Below are 21,199 nucleotides of genomic sequence, written 5' to 3' on the forward strand. Positions count from 1 at the left end.
AGCCTGAATCTTTTACTTCTCTGCCCTGAAGTCTTCTTAATTTTATTGTTTATACTTTTATTCACTTTTCAATTAACTTATTTAATTTTTTATGCTGGTACTAGGGCTTGAAGTTAGGGTTTGATACTCTTGATTAGCTCTTGTGTTTTCTTTTTCTTTTTGGCAAACAGAATAAGTTCGTTTGAAATTGACAGGAAAGCCCTCTCCACCAGGAGAGGAGCCTTGCTTAGTTTCTGATCAAGGCTGGCACAGTACCCCTTGAGCCACCTCCGCTGCTGGCCTTTTGCTGGTTAATTGGAGATAAGTCTCAAGGATTTGTCTGGGTTAGCACAGCTGCATGGCGTTCCTTCCGAGCTGGCCTAGTGGGCCCTCCCGTGAGGGGAGGGGATGTGCGTGGGCTTCTGCCTGTGGTCAGGGGCCACTAAACCCAGTCCTAAATGCCTAGGATTCCACGTCAGGTTTGGCCACTTGTCCCTATGTGTTAAACAAAGAGATGATAACAGGAAGGACAGTAAAAGGAGATTTGTATCCCATGATCTGGGCAGCCAGGGGAAGATAGCACCTCAAGTCACCTTTAGCTATCTTCCAGGTACAGATGTGAACTATAGATTTAAATAGACAACACATAGAGGGCACGAGGAGAGAGGTATGCAAAATGCCCAGAACTGGTCACAGTATGGCCGGATTGACAATTGTGTCAGCCCTTGCTTGGGAGGGGTTCTGGGGTTGTTCTCACAATGATTGTGTCAGCCCTTGTGTTGGGAGGGGTTCTGGGGTTGTTCTCACAATGATTGTGTCAGCCCTTGTGTTGGGAGGGGTTCCGGGGTTGTTCTCACAATGATTGTGTCAGCCCTTGTGTTGGGAGGGGTTCCGGGGTTGTTCTCACAATGATTGTGTCAGCCCTTGTGTTGGGAGGGGTTCTGGGGTTGTTCCACAATGATTGTGTCAGCCCTTGTGTTGGGAGGGGTTCTGGGGTTGTTCGCACAATGATTGTGTCAGCCCTTGTGTTGGGAGGGGTTCTGGGGTTGTTCTCACAATGATTGTGTCAGCCCTTGTGTTGGGAGGGGTTCTGGGGTTGTTCTCACAATGATTGTGTCAGCCCTTGTGTTGGGAGGGGTTCTGGGGTTGTTCTCACAATGATTGTGTCAGCCCTTGTGCTGGGAGGGGTTCTGGGGTTGTTCTCACAATGATTGTGTCAGCCCTTGTGTTGGGAGGGGTTCTGGGGTTGTTCTCACAATGATTGTGTCAGCCCTTGTGTTGGGAGGGGTTCTGGGGTTGTTCGCACAATGATTGTGTCAGCCCTTGTGCTGGGAGGGGTTCTGGGGTTGTTCTCACAATGATTGTGTCAGCCCTTGTGTTGGGAGGGGTTCTGGGGTTGTTCGCACAATGATTGTGTCAGCCCTTGTGTTGGGAGGGGTTCTGGGGTTGTTCGCACAATGATTGTGTCAGCCCTTGTGTTGGGAGGGGTTCTGGGGTTGTTCTCACAATGATTGTGTCAGCCCTTGTGTTGGGAGGGGTTCCTCACAATGGTGAGAGGAGGCGGTCATTGTTCCCTGGTGGTGGCTGATCTGCCCTGAGGACACTCTTCATTCCTCAGGAGAAGATTGAGTCCTTTGTCATGAAGCTGTTATTGCCCTGTCTTGTCTGGCCTGGCACCCAAGACAACTGCAAAGTGACTGTGGAGAAAATGGCTTAGAGCAAAGACAAGTACAAAATGGAGGCTAGGATGTCAAGCTTTTCTCCTACTTCTTTACTTAATTTATGGGCTTCTCCGGGCAGCTTTTAAGCACCTCTTGCACCATGGGATCCAGTGTCTCCAGTAGCTCAATTCAATGTCCATGAGCCTCACCTTTCCACCAATAAAATGGGCAGGACGCCCTCACTTCCTTTCCAGGGCAGCTCTGAGGTGGAAACTTAAGACAGTGAGCTTTGGGAGCATCCACCGACACTAGAGGGTGGGTAAGAGTTGCCACTGTTCACTGCGTGCCAAGTGCGTGCACTTAGGCTCTAGGAGCACTAGAAAAATGAAGTCTGTCAGTGAACCTGATGTTGCTGATGAGGAAACGAGGCCAGAGAGGAAAAGGTTAGAATACCTGAACGCAGCGTCTTAGCCACTGGCACACGGAGGCCTCACAGACCTCTGCCAGAAGTGTCTTTGAAGACTCTCTGCTCTTTCCTCTGTTAAGCCTTCTGTCTCTTGGTTTCCTCCCCCTTCCTCCTCCCCCCCACCCCCCCCACCAGCCCCAAACCCGCATGCTACGCTTGTCTTTGGATCACTGCAAACTCGTTCCTGACTTACGCTTTCTCAGTTACCTTCCTCCAGTCCTACCTGTGTGTCTCCTGCTAGAGATCAACCCTCAGAGCCGTTGCTTCAGAACCAGATGGCAATGAGTGAAAGAGGAGAGGTTGCCTTTCCCGTGTCCCCTGTTCCTGCCTCTAGGTGTGCACAGGGAGGCAATGTTTGAGAGTTGTGACCCCGAGCCCCTAGGGAAGGAGGATCTCCTGGGCACAGATGGTGGTTAAGCAGGACAGGCCACAGGACTGTGCAGCAGAAACTGCACATGTCACTCACGGAATCAGTTCAGATGCCATGCCTGTGCGTGGCATGACCAAGTCTCCAGACTCCTGTGATACAGAGCGGGAGGAGGGCAGAAGCCTACCAGGACAGCCTGGCCAGGCACAGGTTCTGCTGCTTTCAGAGGGTCCTGGGCAAAACCAGCACTCTCTAGTTCTCTGCTCGTTCTCAATGCTGTCTGCTGCTGCTCAAAGGCCATTTGGAGCCGAGTAGGTAAGCAGACATTGTGCGAATCAATTCTTTCTCCTGTAAAATCAATGCTCTGCCTTCAAGGAAAGAATCAAAGTCCAAGAAGAGAAGGCTGGATTTATGCGGCAGACAGGATACTGTCTCCATCCCCTCCAGGGAAAACTTTTTTCTTGTCTCATCCCAGCTGACTGGAACAGTTCCTGTCTTAGGGGGTTACTCCAGCTCCCCGATGCCTGCAGCTAATTCTGGAAGTTGTCAAGCTTCCTTCCTGTAGATTTGATTTAATCAGAACTTACAGAATGCTGTGGGGAACAGGAGAGGAATAAGTAGCCATCCCTGGTTGGTCTCCTAGGGGCAATTAAGCCAAACAAATAAAACCCAGGAGAAAACACACTAAATGTAGATTGGTGCTCAGCACAGGACAGAAGAGGAAATGTCTTTGAAGTTGCAGGAGGAGGGAGAAACCTGTCTGGAATTTACTTTTTCCTTGTTTTTCAGAAATAAGCTGGACTTCAGATGAAAGTAAATGAAGATGTCCTGGGCCTACGTGGCGAGCCCAGCCTAGACACAGGCATTGGATCCCCTCTTGCCTGGAGCTCTGCCCTCTCATTTCATTATCATGTGTACACCACCAGTTGAATGAGAAGAGATGAGTCCTAAGGACTGGGAGGCCAGATGGAGCATGGCTACTCTGTCAGGTTGTTCTTAGAGTCACAAGAACATCTTCTTCCTAGATGAGAAGACACCTTGTGGAGAATGGGACCAGGGCCCCTCCTCTTGCCATGAAATAGCTGGGTTTCCTTGGCCTGTTGTTCACAGCTTGGCCTTAGTCTCCTTCCTGACACTTCCTTTGGCCTTGGGTTCTGTGGCTGTCCCTCTCCATGGGTACCCAGTGGACAGTTCTGCGGTTTCCACAGAACCACAGCACCATCCAGGCTGGTGACATGGAGCTCACAGCCCACTGACAACGGTATGAGGACAGGTCTCACTTCCCAGTCTCCTTGACCCCAAAGGACTTAGGCTCTTTCATGATGTCCGGAATGACTGGGTCCCCATGGCAGTGTCTGCTCTCTCTCCCCATGCTGACCTGGGGGCCACATCTGGGCCTCTTTGATTCCATTCCTTCCTTCATATTAAATGGCAATCACTGAAACCATACAGCCTTTGCTCAAACCTGGCCAGGCAGTGGCTGGAAGAAAGGTTCTCTTCTTGCTCATCCCCAGATTTGGTCCATTTGCCCTTCTCCTGTATCTCCATCCCATTCTCCATGTAGGTAACTCCTCCCTGCCCTTTGCTCCTTCTTTCTTTCTCCTTTTCTCTCTCCATTGAGAAGATAAAGAATTCTTGTTCTGAAGGGGGCTTCTACTTGAGTAGCAGCTAGATTATAAATAGTCAATAATTTCCCATCACACAGACATTTGGTGAGAAGAGCACAGTGAAAGTGAGGCAAGCTGAGAGAGCCAGCAGGAAGGTGCGCATACATCTTGCCTCAGGAGGCTCCTCGAAGCCCTAGCATGCACATGGTGCGAAGGCTACAGATGCCTAGCCATCCCCAGATCTCATTTTCTGCTTCTCTGAGTAAGGAGACCAGAGCACAGGGACAGGCCGAATTTCCAAGCATCCCTTGCAGCTAGGATTGGCTCTGCGGGCTGCAAGCAGAGTGACATCTTATTTCAGAATCTTTCCACACACAGAATTGGGAACGTGCATTCCTGGTCCTCTGGTCTCTTCTGCTGGCGAGGGGAAATAGGGCAGGAAGGAGAAAATGAGGAGCCTCATGGGGTGGACAACAGAGTCCTGTCAGCCCTGAACACCTACTTCTGGCTGGCTCATGAGGGGGAAAAGGAACTTTTTTTTTTTTTTTTGCCAGTCCTGGGGCTTGAACTCAAGGCCGGGGCACTGTCCTTCAGCTTCTTTTTCTCAAGGCTAGAACTCTACCACTTGAGCCACAGCGCCACTTCGGGCGCTGGTACTGAGGAATCGAACCCAGGGTTTCATGCATGCTAGGCAAGCACTCTACCACTGAGCCACATTCCCATCTTGAAAAGGAACTCTTTGTATTGAAGGTATTGTGGATTTGGGAGGCTCTGACAAGCCCGAATGCAATGGCAACAGCTACGCCTGTACCGAGAGAGACACTGCTTCTCCAGTTCATCCCTCCCACACTGACCTGTGGCTACCCTTGCCAGAGGTTCTACTTAGCGTCCATGGAACACACAGTTCAGTCAGAAGCAATCCAGGCTGCAGAATAAATAGGCCTTAAAAAGCATGGTGCTGAATGAAAAAAAAAAGATCACCCAGAGCAAGATTTATGATACAATAACATTTATGCAAATGTGAAGCCTCTCTCTGAGCTAAAGTATTTCCTGTATGAAATCTTCAGAGTGGGGGGTCCATGGAAGGGCCTCAGGGAAGGAAAAACAAACAGGAGGAAGAGAAGGGCTGGTTGAGTCACATAGCGGCACTCAACATGAATTGAGCTGCAGCCCTCCCCATAGGAAGTAAACCCATGAACACATATGCATCATATCCACCACATACCTAACTGCACAGATGCCCACAGCGCGCACACACATCATACGTGCCATGTGCAAACACATGCATCTAGCTCACATATGCAAACACACGCACCATAGGCACACGTATATGCACAGATAGATTCAATAGAGGGGTTTGTTTCATTTGTTCCTTTGCTTTCCTGTTATTTAGTTTTCATCTCATAATCATAAACTTACCTCTGCAATCCAGCCAGACTGAAGCAAGACACGGGGATTGTAGGATATTGATTCCAGATGGGGGCAGTGCTCTCCCGTGCTACGGAAGGACTGGTGTGGTGGTTAAGATGAAACCAAAGTCAAACACTTTACCATGCTCACAGTTGGCCAGGGTGATTCAGAAATCTGAGTGACTGCTGTATAAACACCTCCAAGTGGATATTCTGCTGCCACTCCATGAACATCCTTTAAGTCAGAAGCCCCTGAAACATGCAAACCCATTTGTGTGTGGGCGGGGGGGAGGGCAGTTAATATTTTTAAGAGGTTCTTGAGTCTTGATATTTCCCCAGATTGTCAGCTGCTTAAATACGAGATTTATAAGAGAAGTAATTCCAGGGAAACGCCTTTTTGCCTTGAATCCTGTGTGTTTTCCTTTTTCGTTAATGAAATTACTTGCATAGAAAACACCGCAGGGACCTCTTTCACTGTGTTTATTGTGGATTTGATGTAAGAAAGAATCCACCATAACTATTAATAATTACGTGCATGAAATTTATGGTATGAGAGGACAATAGTAGGGAAAGAAATTGACAAGTATTATAAAAACAGTTTTTTAATCTTACATGCAACCCTTCACTGTAAAGTAGAAGAGCCCTGCCCAGTTGGACACTGCCTAGAGTATGAATTAGGAATGGTTTTGATTGGATCAAGTGAGTCACAGGCATCGAACAAAGCGGTGCTTACTAAACTCTGGAGCCCGCCAGCAATCACGCAGGGAGACTTTGCTCATAGTGTTTAAGGCTTGAAAGTGGAGATGTGGCTGGCAGTAGATGTGAACTAAATTATTTCCCACTGGGATTTGTCTCTCGGAATAAAAAGGCCACGAGTTATTTCCCAAGTATGTCTGAAGGACAGACTTGCAGAGAAAAAGCTAAAGTGGCCTGGGCCTGGGCCAGGTACATCATCTCTTTTCCAGAGGTGGACCTGGGGGCAGGAAGTATCATCAGGTGTGTGCAGACAACTGATGCTGCCCAGGTATGTGCATAATTGATGAACCACCTCAGGACCATGGTCTGGGAATCCCAGGCTATCTAGTTCTCTTCCCTACTGTGTGCACATGTGTGTGGTGCTCTGGGAATACATCTTTTTTGTTGTTGGTTGTGGGGCTTGAACTCCGGGCTTGGGTGCTGTCCCTGACCTCTTTTGCTCAAGGGTAGCATTGTACCACTTGGAGCCACAGCACCACTTCTGGTTTTTGAGTGCTTCATTGGAAATAAGACTCTCACAGACTTTCCTACCCAGCTGGCTTTAAATCACATCCCTCAGATCTCAGCCTCCTGAGTAGCTAGGATTACAGGCGTGAGCCACTGGTCCTCTGCTGGAAAAACATTGTGAGGCACTTTTCAGGAAGGAAAAAGTAGGTCTCCATCTTGGGTTAGAGAAGTGACATGGAGGGATAATAACCTAGAGACAGGAGGATATCGTGATCCCAAGCCGAGGAAGGCTTGCCCTGGGGGATGGGTACTTAGGGTCTGTGTGGAAACTGGCATCTAGTTGTCCTAGCTTGTAGGCTTGAGAACATTGCTATCGCCTCGGCAGCCAAATTTTGGCTCTTAACCCTTGTTAGCCATGAGCTTTAATGAAGTCTCTGTGGACATCTACACTTAAAATCACATTAAAATAGAGGTCTCCCTGCTGATCCCAGTCCCAGGTGGGAAGCCCAAAGACCGATGTGAGCACTCAACCCAGAACCTGTTGGGAAATACAATGTGCTTCTTTGGGGAGTTCACCCTGTGTCAGAAGCCTCAGAGGCCCTGGCTGGCCTTGAGCGGCCCAAGGACAGTGGAAGCACCTGGTTTCTGAGGAAGCTCTGGACAAGTGTGGGTGCTCATCTGAAGAAGGGGGAACATGCAGAGAAGAACAAACTGGGGGATGGACACAGGGGGCTTTCCTAGTGTCCATGAAGAAAACGGCTTGGTCCAATTGAAGTGTTCCCTCCCACACTCACTGCCCCTTACACCAACTCAAGCCACATAGAACAAGCTCTTGGAACCCTTCAGGCAAGAGACAAGCACCCTGCAGTGCTAGGGTGTGTGAACTGGGTTCTACCTTATGACGTATGAATGTCCCCTGGAAAAGCCACCCCCGAGGAAGCATCTGAATACAGTAGACAGATGATATTGAGAAAGGACAAAACAAAATGTCCCCAACCAAGTCCGTCAACCTCGTGTCTTTCCTATAGATTCAGATGCACATATGTACATGTGTGAATGTAAAGAACAAAACAAACCTTGGAGGGACCAGCAGGATTGAAGTAAAGGGGACATTGATCTGCTTTTTATTTAGCAGTAGGATGTGCTCATGGGCCGTTATGTCATTGACATCATTTAAAAAGAATAGGGTAGAACATAAGGGAAGGGGCGAGTTCAGTCCAATGGCCTGCCTATGTGTAGGGTGCGGGGAGGTAGAAAGGACTGAAGCCGTAGCTGGCTGTCCCGGAAGGAGGCAGGCTGGGCTTGGCGGCTGCCTTGTGCCCTTTGGCTGGCAGCGAGGGCTACATGGATTCTCTGCCCCATGGCGGGCTGCAGGCCAGCGGTTCTCACACCTGGGTGTGAGTCCAAATAACTGCTTCTGTGTGTTGTAAGTCCATTTTCCCGTTTACCTTCAGTGGCTGTGAGTTAATGAGTCTGTTCTGTGTCCCAGCAATCTGCATTTTCAGGGAGGCACGAGACAGGATACTGATGAAGGTGGCGGGTGGACCACATTGGGAAGAGAATACTTTCCTGTTGTTTACTCTTGACTGATAGAGTGTCTCATAATCTCCAGCCTGGACGAAGCAGGCCGTTTCCCTGGTGACAAAGGCCCCCCTACCAAGACAAAACACAGGGAGGATGCTCCTCTCTACACATCCTTGTTTTCTTTCTTTCTTTCTTTCTTTTTTGCCAGTCCTGGGCCTTGGACTCAGGGCCTGAGCACTGTCCCTGGTTTCTTTTTGCTCAAGGCTAGCACTCTGCCACTTGAGCCACAGCGCCACTTCTGGCCGTTTTCCATATATGTGGTGCTGGGGAATCCAACCCAGGACTTCATGTATAGGAGGTAAGCACTCTTGCCACTAGGCCATATTCCCAACCTCTACACATCCTTGAATGGTGTGTGTGTGTGTGCACGTGTGTGTGCATGTGCACATGTGTAAGGCATTTGAAAAACTCGAAGGTCATTCTGGTATTGTAGTTTGTCAGGAAAAAAAAACTTTTTTAAAAGAAAGGGGAAAAAAAAGCAAGTAGGAAAGGGTCTCTTTGCCCTAGATAATGACCTGAAATAAACTTCTGGCTTTTTGTGTCTGAATAATAATTCAGTCGTGGTTATAGTGAGATATGGCTTGAGTCTACCACTGTGTCTTGTGGGGAGACATATTAATGGAAACCTAAATGAGGGGTCTCTGCAAGGTCAAGGTCTCCATCCACATTGCTCTTCACTGCTAAATGCCACGGTGAGATGCATGATGAGTTTTGCCCTCCATAAAAGCCATTTCTAGTTGATAATGAAGGAAGGCTGGAATCTAAATGGGAAAGCAAATTGCCTTGTCTCTGCCATTGGGGAAGAATATAATAGAAACAGCGCTCAAGTATTTTGTTTTGCTCTCCATGTTTATTTACATAATTGTGTTTTTGTGTGTCTATTTTCTGCTCCTAATAAAGTAGGCTGAGAGATGCCATCCGTGCTGCTAATGTCTGAATATTAATAAAGAGCCCGATCAGTAGTTTTTTGGGGGTTTTTTGGTAATGAAGAGATACTGAATTGGACAGATTGGTCAAGAAGTCTGGTGTCATGTTAGGAGGCAGCCTCTACACTGTGTCACAGGAGCAGGTGTCCTGGGTGGAGCCCGGGTCTTCAGGGATACAGTGACATCTACGGATAGTCGTTGGAGCTCTGCTTACGACCAGAAAACCCAGGGCCGGGTCTTTAGAAGCCAAAGGATCTCATCCCACCTGGGCTCTCCTCTAGTTTGGGGTGATTGCATCAGAATTAGGCATCACTGTTAGCATCATTCATAGCCCCTGGCCTACCATGGAAAATGTGAATTTCAGAACTGAAGGAAGTGGTCAGGGAAGAGAAGAACGAGTCAGTACCAGCCAGTGCTTGACCCTGTTGTTCTACACAGGGCTGATAGGGACATAGAACTTTCTGGGAGCTTTTCCTCAGAAAGAAATGTGCTGGACAGTGGCTGAGACAAACAGGAGAAATGGTTTTCCTGACACGAAGCATCGGCCTGCAGAGCACTGCATAATTCTGAAGACATTCATTCCATGCCATCTGAGCTCTTAATTCATGGAGGTTCACGGTGATAGTTGCACACAAACACAGAATAGGAAATCCATCAAAGCAACATGTGTACAGGTGGCACAGATGCATAGAAATGTTATGAGCACTTTAAAGGTCCTCTTCCTTGTGCATTTAAATAAACATGATCTATGAGAGCAAACATAGCTCTAATTTACTGAAGTGATGGATAGATTCCTAGCGATCATGAATCTCTCCCTTGCACAGCATGTGGTGATTGCATTTCTCATACATCACAGGGATTTTCCCAGACCTTGCACCTACTCACTAGACTATAGAATTTTAGACAATAAGTCTTTTTTGTTACCCCTTCCCCTCTTAATCTCTGGTTTCTCCTCCAATATCTAGCCTGGGCTTCGCATGCCTCCTGGTAAACCATGATTAAGTGAAGCAGAGTGAAAAAAGGAAAACATAGTACATTCTTCTCACTGCAAAGTCTGTCTAGTGCAGTAACGTTTTAAGTGAGCATTGGGAATTGTGTCTGGAAACTTCCTTGGGGAGAAGGCAGCAATGCAGGCTGGGCAGAGCTGCCAGTAGCACCAGCCACCTTCCTTGTGGTCTGTCTCAGCCCAGGTCCTCTGACTTCTCCCTGGAGGGAGGCGGGATTCTGGGCTTCTCACAGCTTCTAGGATGAGGACTGTGTCCAGTGACTCACATGTAACCGTGGCAGTAATGTTACTCAGTCCTAAAATGGAATCCTAGATTTTATTTTGTCTTTGGAATCGGTGACAAAGTCTCTCTCCCCTGTGGCTATCAACTTCAAAAAAAAATCATGAGAGTTTTGCCCTTTTGAAAAACAACATCTTTCACCATTTGCCCTGTTGTTATTTCAGGAAAAAGCGGAAAGACAGCTTGGAAATGAAATCTTTTCACAATGCTCTTCTAAGGTCAAGGTGTCTGCAGAGAGCTGCCCTGAGGCTGATGGTGTTTTTACTTCCAACAAGAGCACTTTGTGAATGGCAGACTGCGATGTGTTAGTGAAGGCGATTGTGTGGACCACGAGCCACTTTGCCCCCACTTGGGGGCTGGAGGCATATTTGACCATCACCCGAGGGTGTGGAGGGTATCTTGGGGGCGGGGCGTAGAGCCTGGGCAATTGGTTAACATGTATAATGTACAAAACCTCCCCACCCCCCTGCAACACAGAATTATCCACTTCCCCCTAAGTCTGTAGCGCGCAGGGCAAGAAGCCCTGGTATGAGGTATTGTTTATAGCTTTGGAAAAGAATTTTATTTGAAGATTTTATTCCTCATAAAATACAGCAAATACAATTACGTATATCATGGCCAACTATATTAACACAATATGAAAATAAATGTTGATATAAAAAATAACATTTGTGAAATAAAAAGATCATTTGTTCTTAACTAACTACTACTGCTAACTTGACTTTGGGAATGCAAACAGAAGTGAGGCCGGAAGATGCGATTCTCCTGTGAAAGCGAAGGCCCATGCTTCTAGAGTGGCAAAAGAAATAGGTGGGATTATCAAACAGGAAGACTACAAAGTGGGGAAATCTTTCTTCAGGGTCCAAATATAATCTTTAATAAGGAGGGGGTTCTCCTACAGGGTCCAAGGGCTGCTTCATTCGCAGCCTCAGTTTGGTAGGGACCAGCGGTCTGTCAAGCTACTAGTCTTCAAAGTGCTAGGATAGATAGAGGGGCTATTACTAAATGGTTATATTACTTACCAGAGCTAAGATATGGAACCAACCCAGATGCTCCTCAGTAGATGAATGGATCAAGAAAATGTGGATATATACACAATGGAATGACATCTCCCTATTTGTAAGGAAATGGGAGGACTTGGAAAAAAATAATATTTAATGAAGTAAGCCAGACCCAAAGAAACATGGACTCCATGCTTTCCCTCATTTGTAATAATTAGTGTACGTCTAGGATAGTCCTAGCAGAAGATCACAATAGTTCAATAGCTATGTACATGTAACCATATAAAATGATGCTAATTGAAATGAACTCCAAAATATGGAAACAAGAGGTTTAAAATTCATTTGTTTTTGTTTTTTAATTTACTGTGTAAAGTTATTTCTGTTTTCCTTCATTTTTTCTCCATTGGGTTTATTCCCTATTGTCACTGTTTTTGATTTTGGTACCCTGTGTCTTGTGTATAGGTTTATCTGATTTGGGGAAGGGAAGGGGAATAACAAAATGATGAGACAAAGGGTGAACCAATGCAACAATACTCCCAAGACACTATGTTGGAAATGAACTTGTGGGGTAGAGGAGTTGGGGAGGGGGAGGAAAAGTGGGAGAAAATGAAGGAGGGGTAACAGTGTTTGACAAGGAATGCAGTCATTAACTTATTTATGTAACTGTAACCCATCTGTACATTATCTTTGCAATAAAAAAAGATGGCTATTGAAAGGGACTAAAAGGGTCTGGGAATATGATCTAGTGGCAAGAGTGCTTGCCTCATATACATGAAGCCCTGGGTTCGATTCCCCAGCACTACATATATAGAAAACGGCCAGAAGTGGTGCTGTGGCTCAAGTGGCAGAGTGCTAGCCTTGAGCAAAAAGAAGCCAGGGACAGTGCTCAGACCCTGAGTCCAAGGCCCAGGACTGGCCAAAATAAGTAAGTAAGTAAGTAAATAAATAAATAAATAAATAAATAAATGAATGAATGAAGGGACTAAAGGTAGTTGCATAGAACTCCAGCTTCTTGATTGGTTGCATTGTATTTCTCCACAGGTCATATGTACCTATAAGTGAAGGTTAAGCAATCTGAAACTCAAATATAAAGGTGGCTTCTTTGGAAAATTTCATTTTATCTATAAAATACTCACATGAGTGTGTGTGTGTGTGTGTGTATGTATGTGTGTGCACACATGGGTGTCCACCAGATTTGGGGCTTGAACTCAGGGCTTGGGTGCTATCTCTGAGCTTTTGGCTCAAGGCTAGCACTCTACCACTTGAGCCACAGTGCCACTTCCAGTTTTCTGGTGGATAATTGGAGATAGGAGTCTCACAGACTTTTCTTCCCAGGCTAGATTGGAACCATGATCCTCAGAGCTCAGCCTCCTGAGTAGCTAGGATTACAGGTGTGAGCTACTGGCACCTGGGTAGCTTTTGATTTTTAAACTAGGACCTCTGCTATGGAAGACAAAAGAGGGTACAGTGTACATTCGTCTAACCTCCTGGCTGCCCATATTTTGTGGGAAAGCCTTTAACTTCTCTGCATACCTTGTAGTGAGAACTCGAGCTTGGGACCTAAGCTCTGCCATTCAGTCTTAGGTGAGGGAAACATGGATACGTGGGGAGGCTTAAAGAAATGGCGGCACCATTTTGTGGTATAGAGTGGCTGCTTTGGGGCATAACGAGGACGACAAGATCGAGTCCCAGATGAAGAAGTGCCATGGGAGGGGGTGACAGTAGAAGTGGCAGCTTGTGTGGCAGTGTGTGGGTGGAAGCTCCTTTGTTGGGGACTGGTTTTGGAAACTTGGCCTCCATCAAGAACTCCTTCCTCACCCAGCCAACAGCAAGTAGGTGAATTCCATCTGCTATATTTCAAGCTTTGTGTAAAGAGCACTAGTGTATTTTATTTGTACATATTTATTATTTTAATGCATTTGGGGGGAAAATGGTGCTTGTACGAAAATACCTTTTGCATTTATAACTTTAGAAATAGGAAAAGAATCGTGTCCAGAAGTGGGCATATGGACAGTCACCCAGCATTAATGCAAATGTGCCAATTGGTATGGAGTGCTCGTGTGCATCTGTCGAACTTAATGCCCTGACTGCTAATTCAAGGTCTTATTTTAGTTGAGTGGGTAATTCAAGTACGAACCATTAAGCTGAAAAAAATGAGAAGTTATGGAAAAAAACAGCTCCAGTAAGAAATGTAAGTCTGAGAAGAATTGGAAATTAGGAGTCTCCAAATTTGTTAATTTACTGAAGTCAGGTGGCTTTTCAGATTTAGCATCGTATTTCCTAGAGTAACCGCTACCCGGAATGTCTCCATTGTCCCTCCTGCCAGCTAACGGTTTCTACTAAATGATGTGCTAGACATGGGACTTTTAGGGGCAGGGAACATGTCTCATTCATCTTTCTCTCCTTCAAGTCACCTTGTCTTTGACATGTCCCAAACTAGATGGACAACTAGTTGCTGTGAAACCGGCAGGGCTCATCATTCCTTCTTCTCACGGGTCAGGGGGAATTTTCGACTCCCATTCTAGCCCCAGAGTTTCTTGGGGTAGGGGAGGGGTCTCTTCCACACTGCTGTTTGGAAGGTAGCAGATACACATGAGAACTAAGGTCAGAAAAGAGACAAGATGTTGCTAGTATTTTACAAAATTATGTCTTTATAGGGAACTTACATTAGAAAAGAAGAAAAATATAATTGTCCTGAAGACTTTTTTTTTCTATTCTGGAGTCATGCCAGGTCTGGTTAACCTCTGTTCACTAGAGATCACCTAGAGCCTACACAAAGACCCTGAAATAAGTACAGTGGGACGTGGGACTAGGGAGAAAATGAAGGCTCACTTCAGCCCATTCTCTGAACCTCACATGTGGGATTAGATCATCTAGGAGAAAAGTTCCTTTCTGGAAAGATTCAACACCTTCTTACACTTCCACAGGGTAGGACAGAGTCAAGAGGTTCACACGCACTTGGCTAGAGAAAGCCCAGTGGCTTAGTCATCCAGCCCAAAGGGTGGGACTCAATCTGGACTCTCAATTGAAATGCAACGCCAGATGTGCTGGGGGTGGTCAGGGATGCCTCTGGATGGGGAGACAGCAGGCTCTCCAGGTCTCACCTTTGATTTGTCAGGTCCTGAAGAGCAGCGAAGCTATAGAAGGTTCATTTCAGGTCAGGACAATAGCACTGAAGTCTTCAGTATGTGTTTTGGCAAAGCTGGGCTGGGAGGTTTGCAACGTGGGGAGCGTGAACAAGACTGCACTGGGAGCCATGATGACCCTGCCTGCGATGTGAGTTGCACACATGTTCTCAAAGTCATTAAAAGGAACACTTGGGCAGTTCTTCACTCTTGGGTGAGACATCCTGGTAGCTCTTATACTGCCCACCACGAGCTCTTCCCTGCCCCAGATGGCCAGACCTGCCCTGTTGGAGAGGCCGCTAGAGCTGGTGCATGGTTTGGTTAAAGGATCCATGGAGGAGGGTGGTTCTTGGAACACACATAGGGCAGTCTTGGAACACAAAACTCATTTCTAGAGCAGGTTCTGTCCTGCTATTGCCTGGGCGTTGACAAGTGTCAGACAATGGGCATTGTAGAGACAGAAAGGCATTGACCATCAGTAGTGATGCTATGTCGATATGCAGCCAAGTTTGGCCTGAGGAAGGGGAGAAAGACCAAAAAGAAAGTGTCAGTAGATCAGAATGGCAGTGACTGCCCATCCGAAAGACTATGCTGAAGAATCTCGCCTTGGTTAGAGGCTCATTCAAAGGATGGATGGAGGAACAGTTTGCTGCTGGCTCTACGAAGGATTTCCTTTCCTTCATTCATCCTCAGAGCTCTGTATTCATGGCCTTGCAGGTTTCTGAAGCTCTGTTAGCAGTGCTATGTTCCCTGAAGGTTACTGAGGCTTCGTTGTGAGATACTGACCGGGAGAGGGGCTAGCCTGACCCTCTGAAGCCAGAGGGAATAAAGATCTAACATGGATGATTCTATTCTAAGATCTTCACTTCCTTCCCACTTTACAAATATAGATAAGACTAAAACCTTTCCTAGACTTCACTTGAGGTGTGGCAAATGATTTCCTGTTTTTTCTAGAGTGTGTTCCAGTATTGAACTTTGAGATTCCAATATTTAGTTGCCTTTAGGTGCTGACAAGGTTGTCTTACTACTTTTATTATCATATATCACTGTTATCAATCTGAATGCTGGCTCTACTTATGAGACTTTACTGCATCCCAAATCCTTAATCACCCACATTGCCATTATTTTCCTCTGCTTCATGGTTTTGTTTTGTTTTAGTTAAATGGCCATTTCTACTCTTGGGGACAAACAAGCCTGCTGGTGAACATGACGGGAGCTGACGGCTGTAATGCTAACTACTCAAGGGACAGATCTGAGGATCATGGTTTGAAGCCAGCCAGGGAGGACAAGTCCAGAAGACTTATAGAAGTAGAAGAGCTGTGGCTCAAGTGTGCCAGCCTTTTGTGAAAAAGCTAAGGGACAGAACCCAGGCACTGAGTTTAAGCCTCAGTATTGGCAGACCACACACACACACACACACACACACACACACACACACACACAATCATATAAGGGATTAGGTAGCACAATGTTTTTCTTTGTTGGGGCTTTGTAGCTTATTTCTTTTTTAGTGTTTAAGTTCATACTGGTTTTATTTAGCTAGTTTGATTACAACTCAGACTGAGAACTTGCTGTCACTGCTGACTTTTTTCCTGTATGAGTGAGTGATTTGAAGGATGAGGTAATTTGTTACTTCTTTCCAGTGGAACGGGGACATTTGTAGTGGCAGGAGACAAACTACAAGAACTTACCAGAGAACAGGCCACGAAGCTCCATCCTCAGACAACAGGAAAGAGGAGGCCCAGGAGAGGAGGCAGCTTCTGAAGATGGAGGTTCCTATGGCTCACACCTAGTGTGGGCTAATTTGCATTTTAATGGCCACTAAACACTACTTAAGATTTTAGAAAATGTTTAAACTTTTCAAATGCTTGTTACTTTTGTTCTCCTGGTGGATGTCCTGCAAACACTGGTGTGAGTGTGTGTGTGTGAATGAGTGTGTGTGTGTCCCTGGGCCTGAACGCAAGACGTAGGAGCTGTTCCTGTTTTTGCTTAAGGATAACACTCTATCACTTGAGACACAGCTCCACTTCCGGCTATTTTTTGGTTGTTTGGTGTTTTGGTGGTGGTTATTTGAGGGTAAGAGTCTCATGCGTCTTCCTGCCTGGCGTTGGCTTTGAACTGAGCTCCTCAGATCTCAGCCTCCTGAGTGGCTAGGATTCCAGATGTGACTCATCAGTGCCTCACCAGCACCGGCATTTTTTTTTTTTTTTTAACAAATCCTAAAATAGGGTGAGGAGGCCTAAGGGCGTCCGTTCCAGGAGGGCGCGGTGTGAGTCCAGGAGAGTAAGGGTGATCTGGTGAAGGGGTACAAACGCAAAAGCTGGAGGATCAGCAGGGCGTGGTGGGCTAGGCACTGAGGTGTGTCACTTGTCGGCCGGGCTGTATTTTCTAGTGCGGGGTGTGTGCGTGTGTGTGTGTGTGTGTGTGTGTGTGTGTGTGTGAGATAAACGATGGCTTTGTCCTCCCGGGTGTAAACAGCGGCATTGTCCCACGTGTGGGAATCTGCACAGGAGCAGCAGTCACCAGCCCCGGGATCTCAGGAGCCCGAGCTCCTCCGCCTCCTGCCCCATCCACCCAATGCAGCCGGGGTGCAGGAAACCAGCCGGGAGCCGGCGAGGGAGGGAGGGCCCTCTCCTGGGCGCTGTCCGCGGTGCTGAGTCCTTCCCGGGGCTGGGCGAGGGCCCAGGGCCCGGTGTGTGTGCCGGGAAGGGGAGCGCGAGCGCCGGTCCGCCCGGGGCTTGCTTGCGGGGAGCGGGGTGCGTCCTGTGCGAGCTCCCAGCGCCTGGGCCCACTGCAGCTGGGACCCCGCGCAGGATCCGGAGGCGAAGGACCGGCCTGCCCTGCGGGTGCTCGGCCGCACCCCTCCCCATGCCTTTCCTCTTGGGACGGCACCCTGCGGCCGGGGCAGCCTGGCGCCTCCCGCCTCTCCCCTCCTTCGCTTCGATCCCCGCACGCTTCCCCTCTCGGGAGCGGGGTGCCCCGGGGCGCAGGCAGCTCCCGCGGTGTTGGGGACCACCCCTGGCTTGTCGGGCCGGGGGGCCTGCCAGCCCCGGCTCCTCGCCGGCTCCACTCCACCCCCTCCCGGCCCTCCGCACTACTTTCCTAAACACCGCGGCGGGCCGCGCGCGCTCCGCCCCTCTTTTCCTTACAAGGAGGCGCCGGGGTGCGGGGCGGGGCGGAGGGGGAGGCGCTCCCGATCCCCCTCAAAAGCGGCGAGCCCCCGGGAGCCCCCGTCCCCGCGGCTCCCGCAGAGACACGCCGGCCCCCCCCCCCGCCACCCCGCACTGCTGGGGACGGCGCGCGTACCCGCCGGCCAAGCCCCGCGCACAGGTAGGACTTCGCTCCTGGGGGGCCGGCGCGGAACCCCGAAGCGCAGGGAGGCGTCTCCACTGCCCGCGCCGGTGTGCCGCGCTCAGGCTTCCTTCTCAGGGGTGGGAAAGGCAGCTCCTCTCCTTCTTTTCTCGTTCGTTGCTATTCCGGGGCTTAGCTATTTCCGCGGGAGGACTCGGGTGTGCAAGGAAGCGCGATTGGTGCCGGGGCACACGCGCGGGCAAGTGACACACTTCGATTGTATCTTTGGACAGGTGGCCATGACCTCACTGCCCACTCGAAACTCCGGGGTCCCCGACTCGTTTTCCGGGCTGCCGCCGCCCGCGCCGTCCACGGCAGCCAACCGGAGCGCCGAGGCCTCGGTGGGCAACGCGTCCTGGGCGGCGTGGGCGCCGGGCGCGGGCGCGCAGGCGATCACGCCGTTCCAGAGCCTGCAGCTGGTGCATCAGCTGAAGGGGCTGATCGTGCTGCTCTACGGCGTGGTGGTGGTCGTGGGGCTGGTGGGCAACTGCCTGCTGGTGCTGGTGATCGCGCGGGTGCGCCGGCTGCACAACGTGACCAACTTCCTCATCGGCAACCTGGCGCTGTCCGACGTGCTCATGTGCGCCGCCTGCGTGCCGCTCACGCTGGCCTACGCCTTCGAGCCCCGCGGCTGGGTGTTCGGCGGGGGCCTGTGCCACCTGGTCTTCTTCCTGCAGCCCGTCACCGTGTACGTGTCGGTGTTCACCCTCACCACCATCGCCGTGGACCGCTACGTCGTGCTGGTGCACCCGCTGCGCCGGCGCATCTCGCTGCGCCTCAGCGCCTACGCGGTGCTGGCCATCTGGGCGCTGTCCGCGGTGCTGGCGCTGCCCGCCGCCCTGCACACCTACCACGTCCGGCTGGAGCCCCACGACGTGCACCTCTGCGAGGAGTTCTGGGGCCCCCAGGAGCGCCAGCGCCAGCTCTACGCCTGGGGGCTGCTGCTGGGCACCTACCTGCTGCCCCTGCTGGTCATCCTGCTGTCCTACGCGCGGGTGTCGGTGAAGCTCCGCAACCGCGTGGTGCCGGGCTGCGTGACCCAGAGCCAGGCGGGCTGGGACCGCGTGCGCCGCCGCCGCACGTTCTGCCTGCTGGTGATCGTGGTGGTGGTGTTCGCCGTCTGCTGGCTGCCGCTGCACGTCTTCAACCTGCTGCGCGACCTCGACCCGCACGCCATCGACCCCTATGCCTTCGGCCTGGTGCAGCTCCTCTGCCACTGGCTGGCCATGAGCTCCGCCTGCTACAACCCCTTCATCTACGCCTGGCTGCACGACAGCTTCCGGGAGGAGCTGCGCAAGCTGCTGCTGGCCTGGCCCCGCAGGATCGCGCCCCACCGCCAGAGCCTGACGGTCAGCGTGGTCATCTGATGCCGCCGGGCCGGGCTGCGGGGTGGGGGGAGGGGGGGTTGTCACCTTCCCAGGCCAGCGGGGAGACCTCATTCCCAGCCCCAGCCCTGGCCAGCCCTGGCCTAGCTACCTGTCGCTGCTCTTCTCTTGTTCTTGTAAAATGCTAAGTGCGTCCTTCTTGTGTTTTGGTAAAATGTGAAGTGGGCTTTGCTAAGCAGGACAAGGGAGAGGAGAAAGGAGTTACCACTCGTTCCCTATTCCCCTGAGCCAGACAAATACCTTTGTCCAGGGTCAGAAAAAGAATACCGAGCCATCCTTCCCTCTTTCTTTTCTGTTCTGTGGTGTTGAAGAAACGCCAAGGGTGAGACTTAAAATGACGGTGTTGGGAAATGTTTCCAGCATTTTTTTTTTAAGGATATAGATATGATGCCTGGTAATTGTCAGCTTACCACCTGACTGCAGGATTTCAGGTGAATATGTATTACAAACCCACATCAAGGATTTCAGCATTTTAGGATTTCAGTTGTAAAATCACTTGAATGTCCAGTACAGAGCTACTTACAGGCTGCCTTTCAAAAACTCTTGCTTTTGGTTTTCCTCCTTACTCCCCAACTACGATATTAAAATAATTAGTCAATGAAAAGAGAGCTAAAGAGAAAAAGGCCCAGTCCCCTTTAGGGACACAGAACGGTACCTAAGGATAGATGACATGTGGATGTGCGTGTGTGTACACGTGCACACACACACACACACACACAGTTTGCTACAGGCAGACGCTCCCATATTTGATTTTCCGAATGCTCAGTGTAATCTGTGCATGACAGCATTCTCTTACATTCTCTAATTGCTCAATTGCAACAGATCAACAGCTGTCATCTGACTGCTCAGCACCTGCTCCTCCGAGACACTTGGAGCATATCAACCCAGAAGGTAAGGATGGGGAGAAGTTTACCCAAGGATAGTGCAGAAATAAATCAACTGCTCCCCACCGGCTGCAGAGATGAAGCACTAATTACCTCCAGGGGTAAAGGAGCAGGTGAAGGCTGTGTGTAGGACACCAGGTTGACGTTCATCCTGTGAACCTGCTGAGAGTTCTGGTAATAAGGACAAGTGCCCTGGGACAAGGGTGTCTACAGTGACTGTGGGAACAGCTCTGGGGCAGTGGGGGAGGGCAGGAGCCTTGGGAAATAGTACACAGTATCCAGCTGTCAGCTCCTCCCTTCTGGTTTGTGTGGCTTGAAGTAGAGTCTTCAGCCACTCAGTTGCCAGCTGTGAGGTTCCAGTCCTTCTCCTCCTTACAACACAGAGCAATCAATGTTTCCCCTCCTCTGGTGTCTCAATCTCAGAAATGGGCTCATCACCACTGCCTTGCTCTTGAAGGCTGGGGGCACTGTCCTGGGAGGAGACTTAAATCCCAATTGACCCACATCCACGACCACAGGCCACTGTGTGTTATGTATAGGTTACACAGCTCTAGAAGCCTTCAGAAGTTCAGCCTTAGACTTTCTGCAGCCCAGGGAAGGCCAGGAAAAGGCTGGGATAAAAGACCAGACAGATCAAATGCAAGATGAAAGTTACCTCTGGCAATGACATTTGGCTGACTTAACTTCACTTACAGCTTGCCAAAACAGCTTTTAGAGAAAATTTACCCATGTTGCAAAAATAGGGAGATGATTTCTTTTTAAGGTAGAAGTGAAAAGCCTGTTTGAATCAGGCAGCTCCTCTTCACAGTAGCCTGTTCTAGCCTGTGTCCCCGCCTCAGGTGAGCTCATCGCCCAGGCGTCCCAGGGGCTGGCTTTTGTGTTTCCAACAGCTCTGTTACTGGAGAGGCACAATGCTAGACAATAAGGGGAGTGGGGAGAGAGAGCAGGGGATGGGAAGGAGTAGG

At 49.4% G+C, this 21,199-nt stretch overlaps 1 protein-coding gene across 1 annotated transcript; it reads left to right on the plus strand.

Annotated features, from left to right (window-relative positions):
* Nucleotides 1-18,204: 18,204 nt before the first annotated feature.
* Prlhr (prolactin releasing hormone receptor) lies at nucleotides 18,205-19,332 on the plus strand. The gene has a single exon (XM_048334894.1). It carries the CDS (start codon nucleotides 18,205-18,207, stop codon nucleotides 19,330-19,332), a length of 1,128 nt encoding a protein of 375 aa, XP_048190851.1.
* The last annotated feature ends 1,867 nt before the right edge of the window (nucleotides 19,333-21,199 follow it).

The sequence above is a fragment of the Perognathus longimembris genome, chromosome 2 (genome assembly GCF_023159225.1).
Source record: "Perognathus longimembris pacificus isolate PPM17 chromosome 2, ASM2315922v1, whole genome shotgun sequence".
NCBI classification, from domain to species: domain Eukaryota; kingdom Metazoa; phylum Chordata; class Mammalia; order Rodentia; family Heteromyidae; genus Perognathus; species Perognathus longimembris.

What these genes read in the sequence shown, in the direction of transcription:
- Prlhr (XM_048334894.1), top strand. Translation starts at nt 18,205, where the DNA reads ATGACCTCACTGCCCACTCGAAACTCCGGGGTCCCCGACTCGTTTTCC.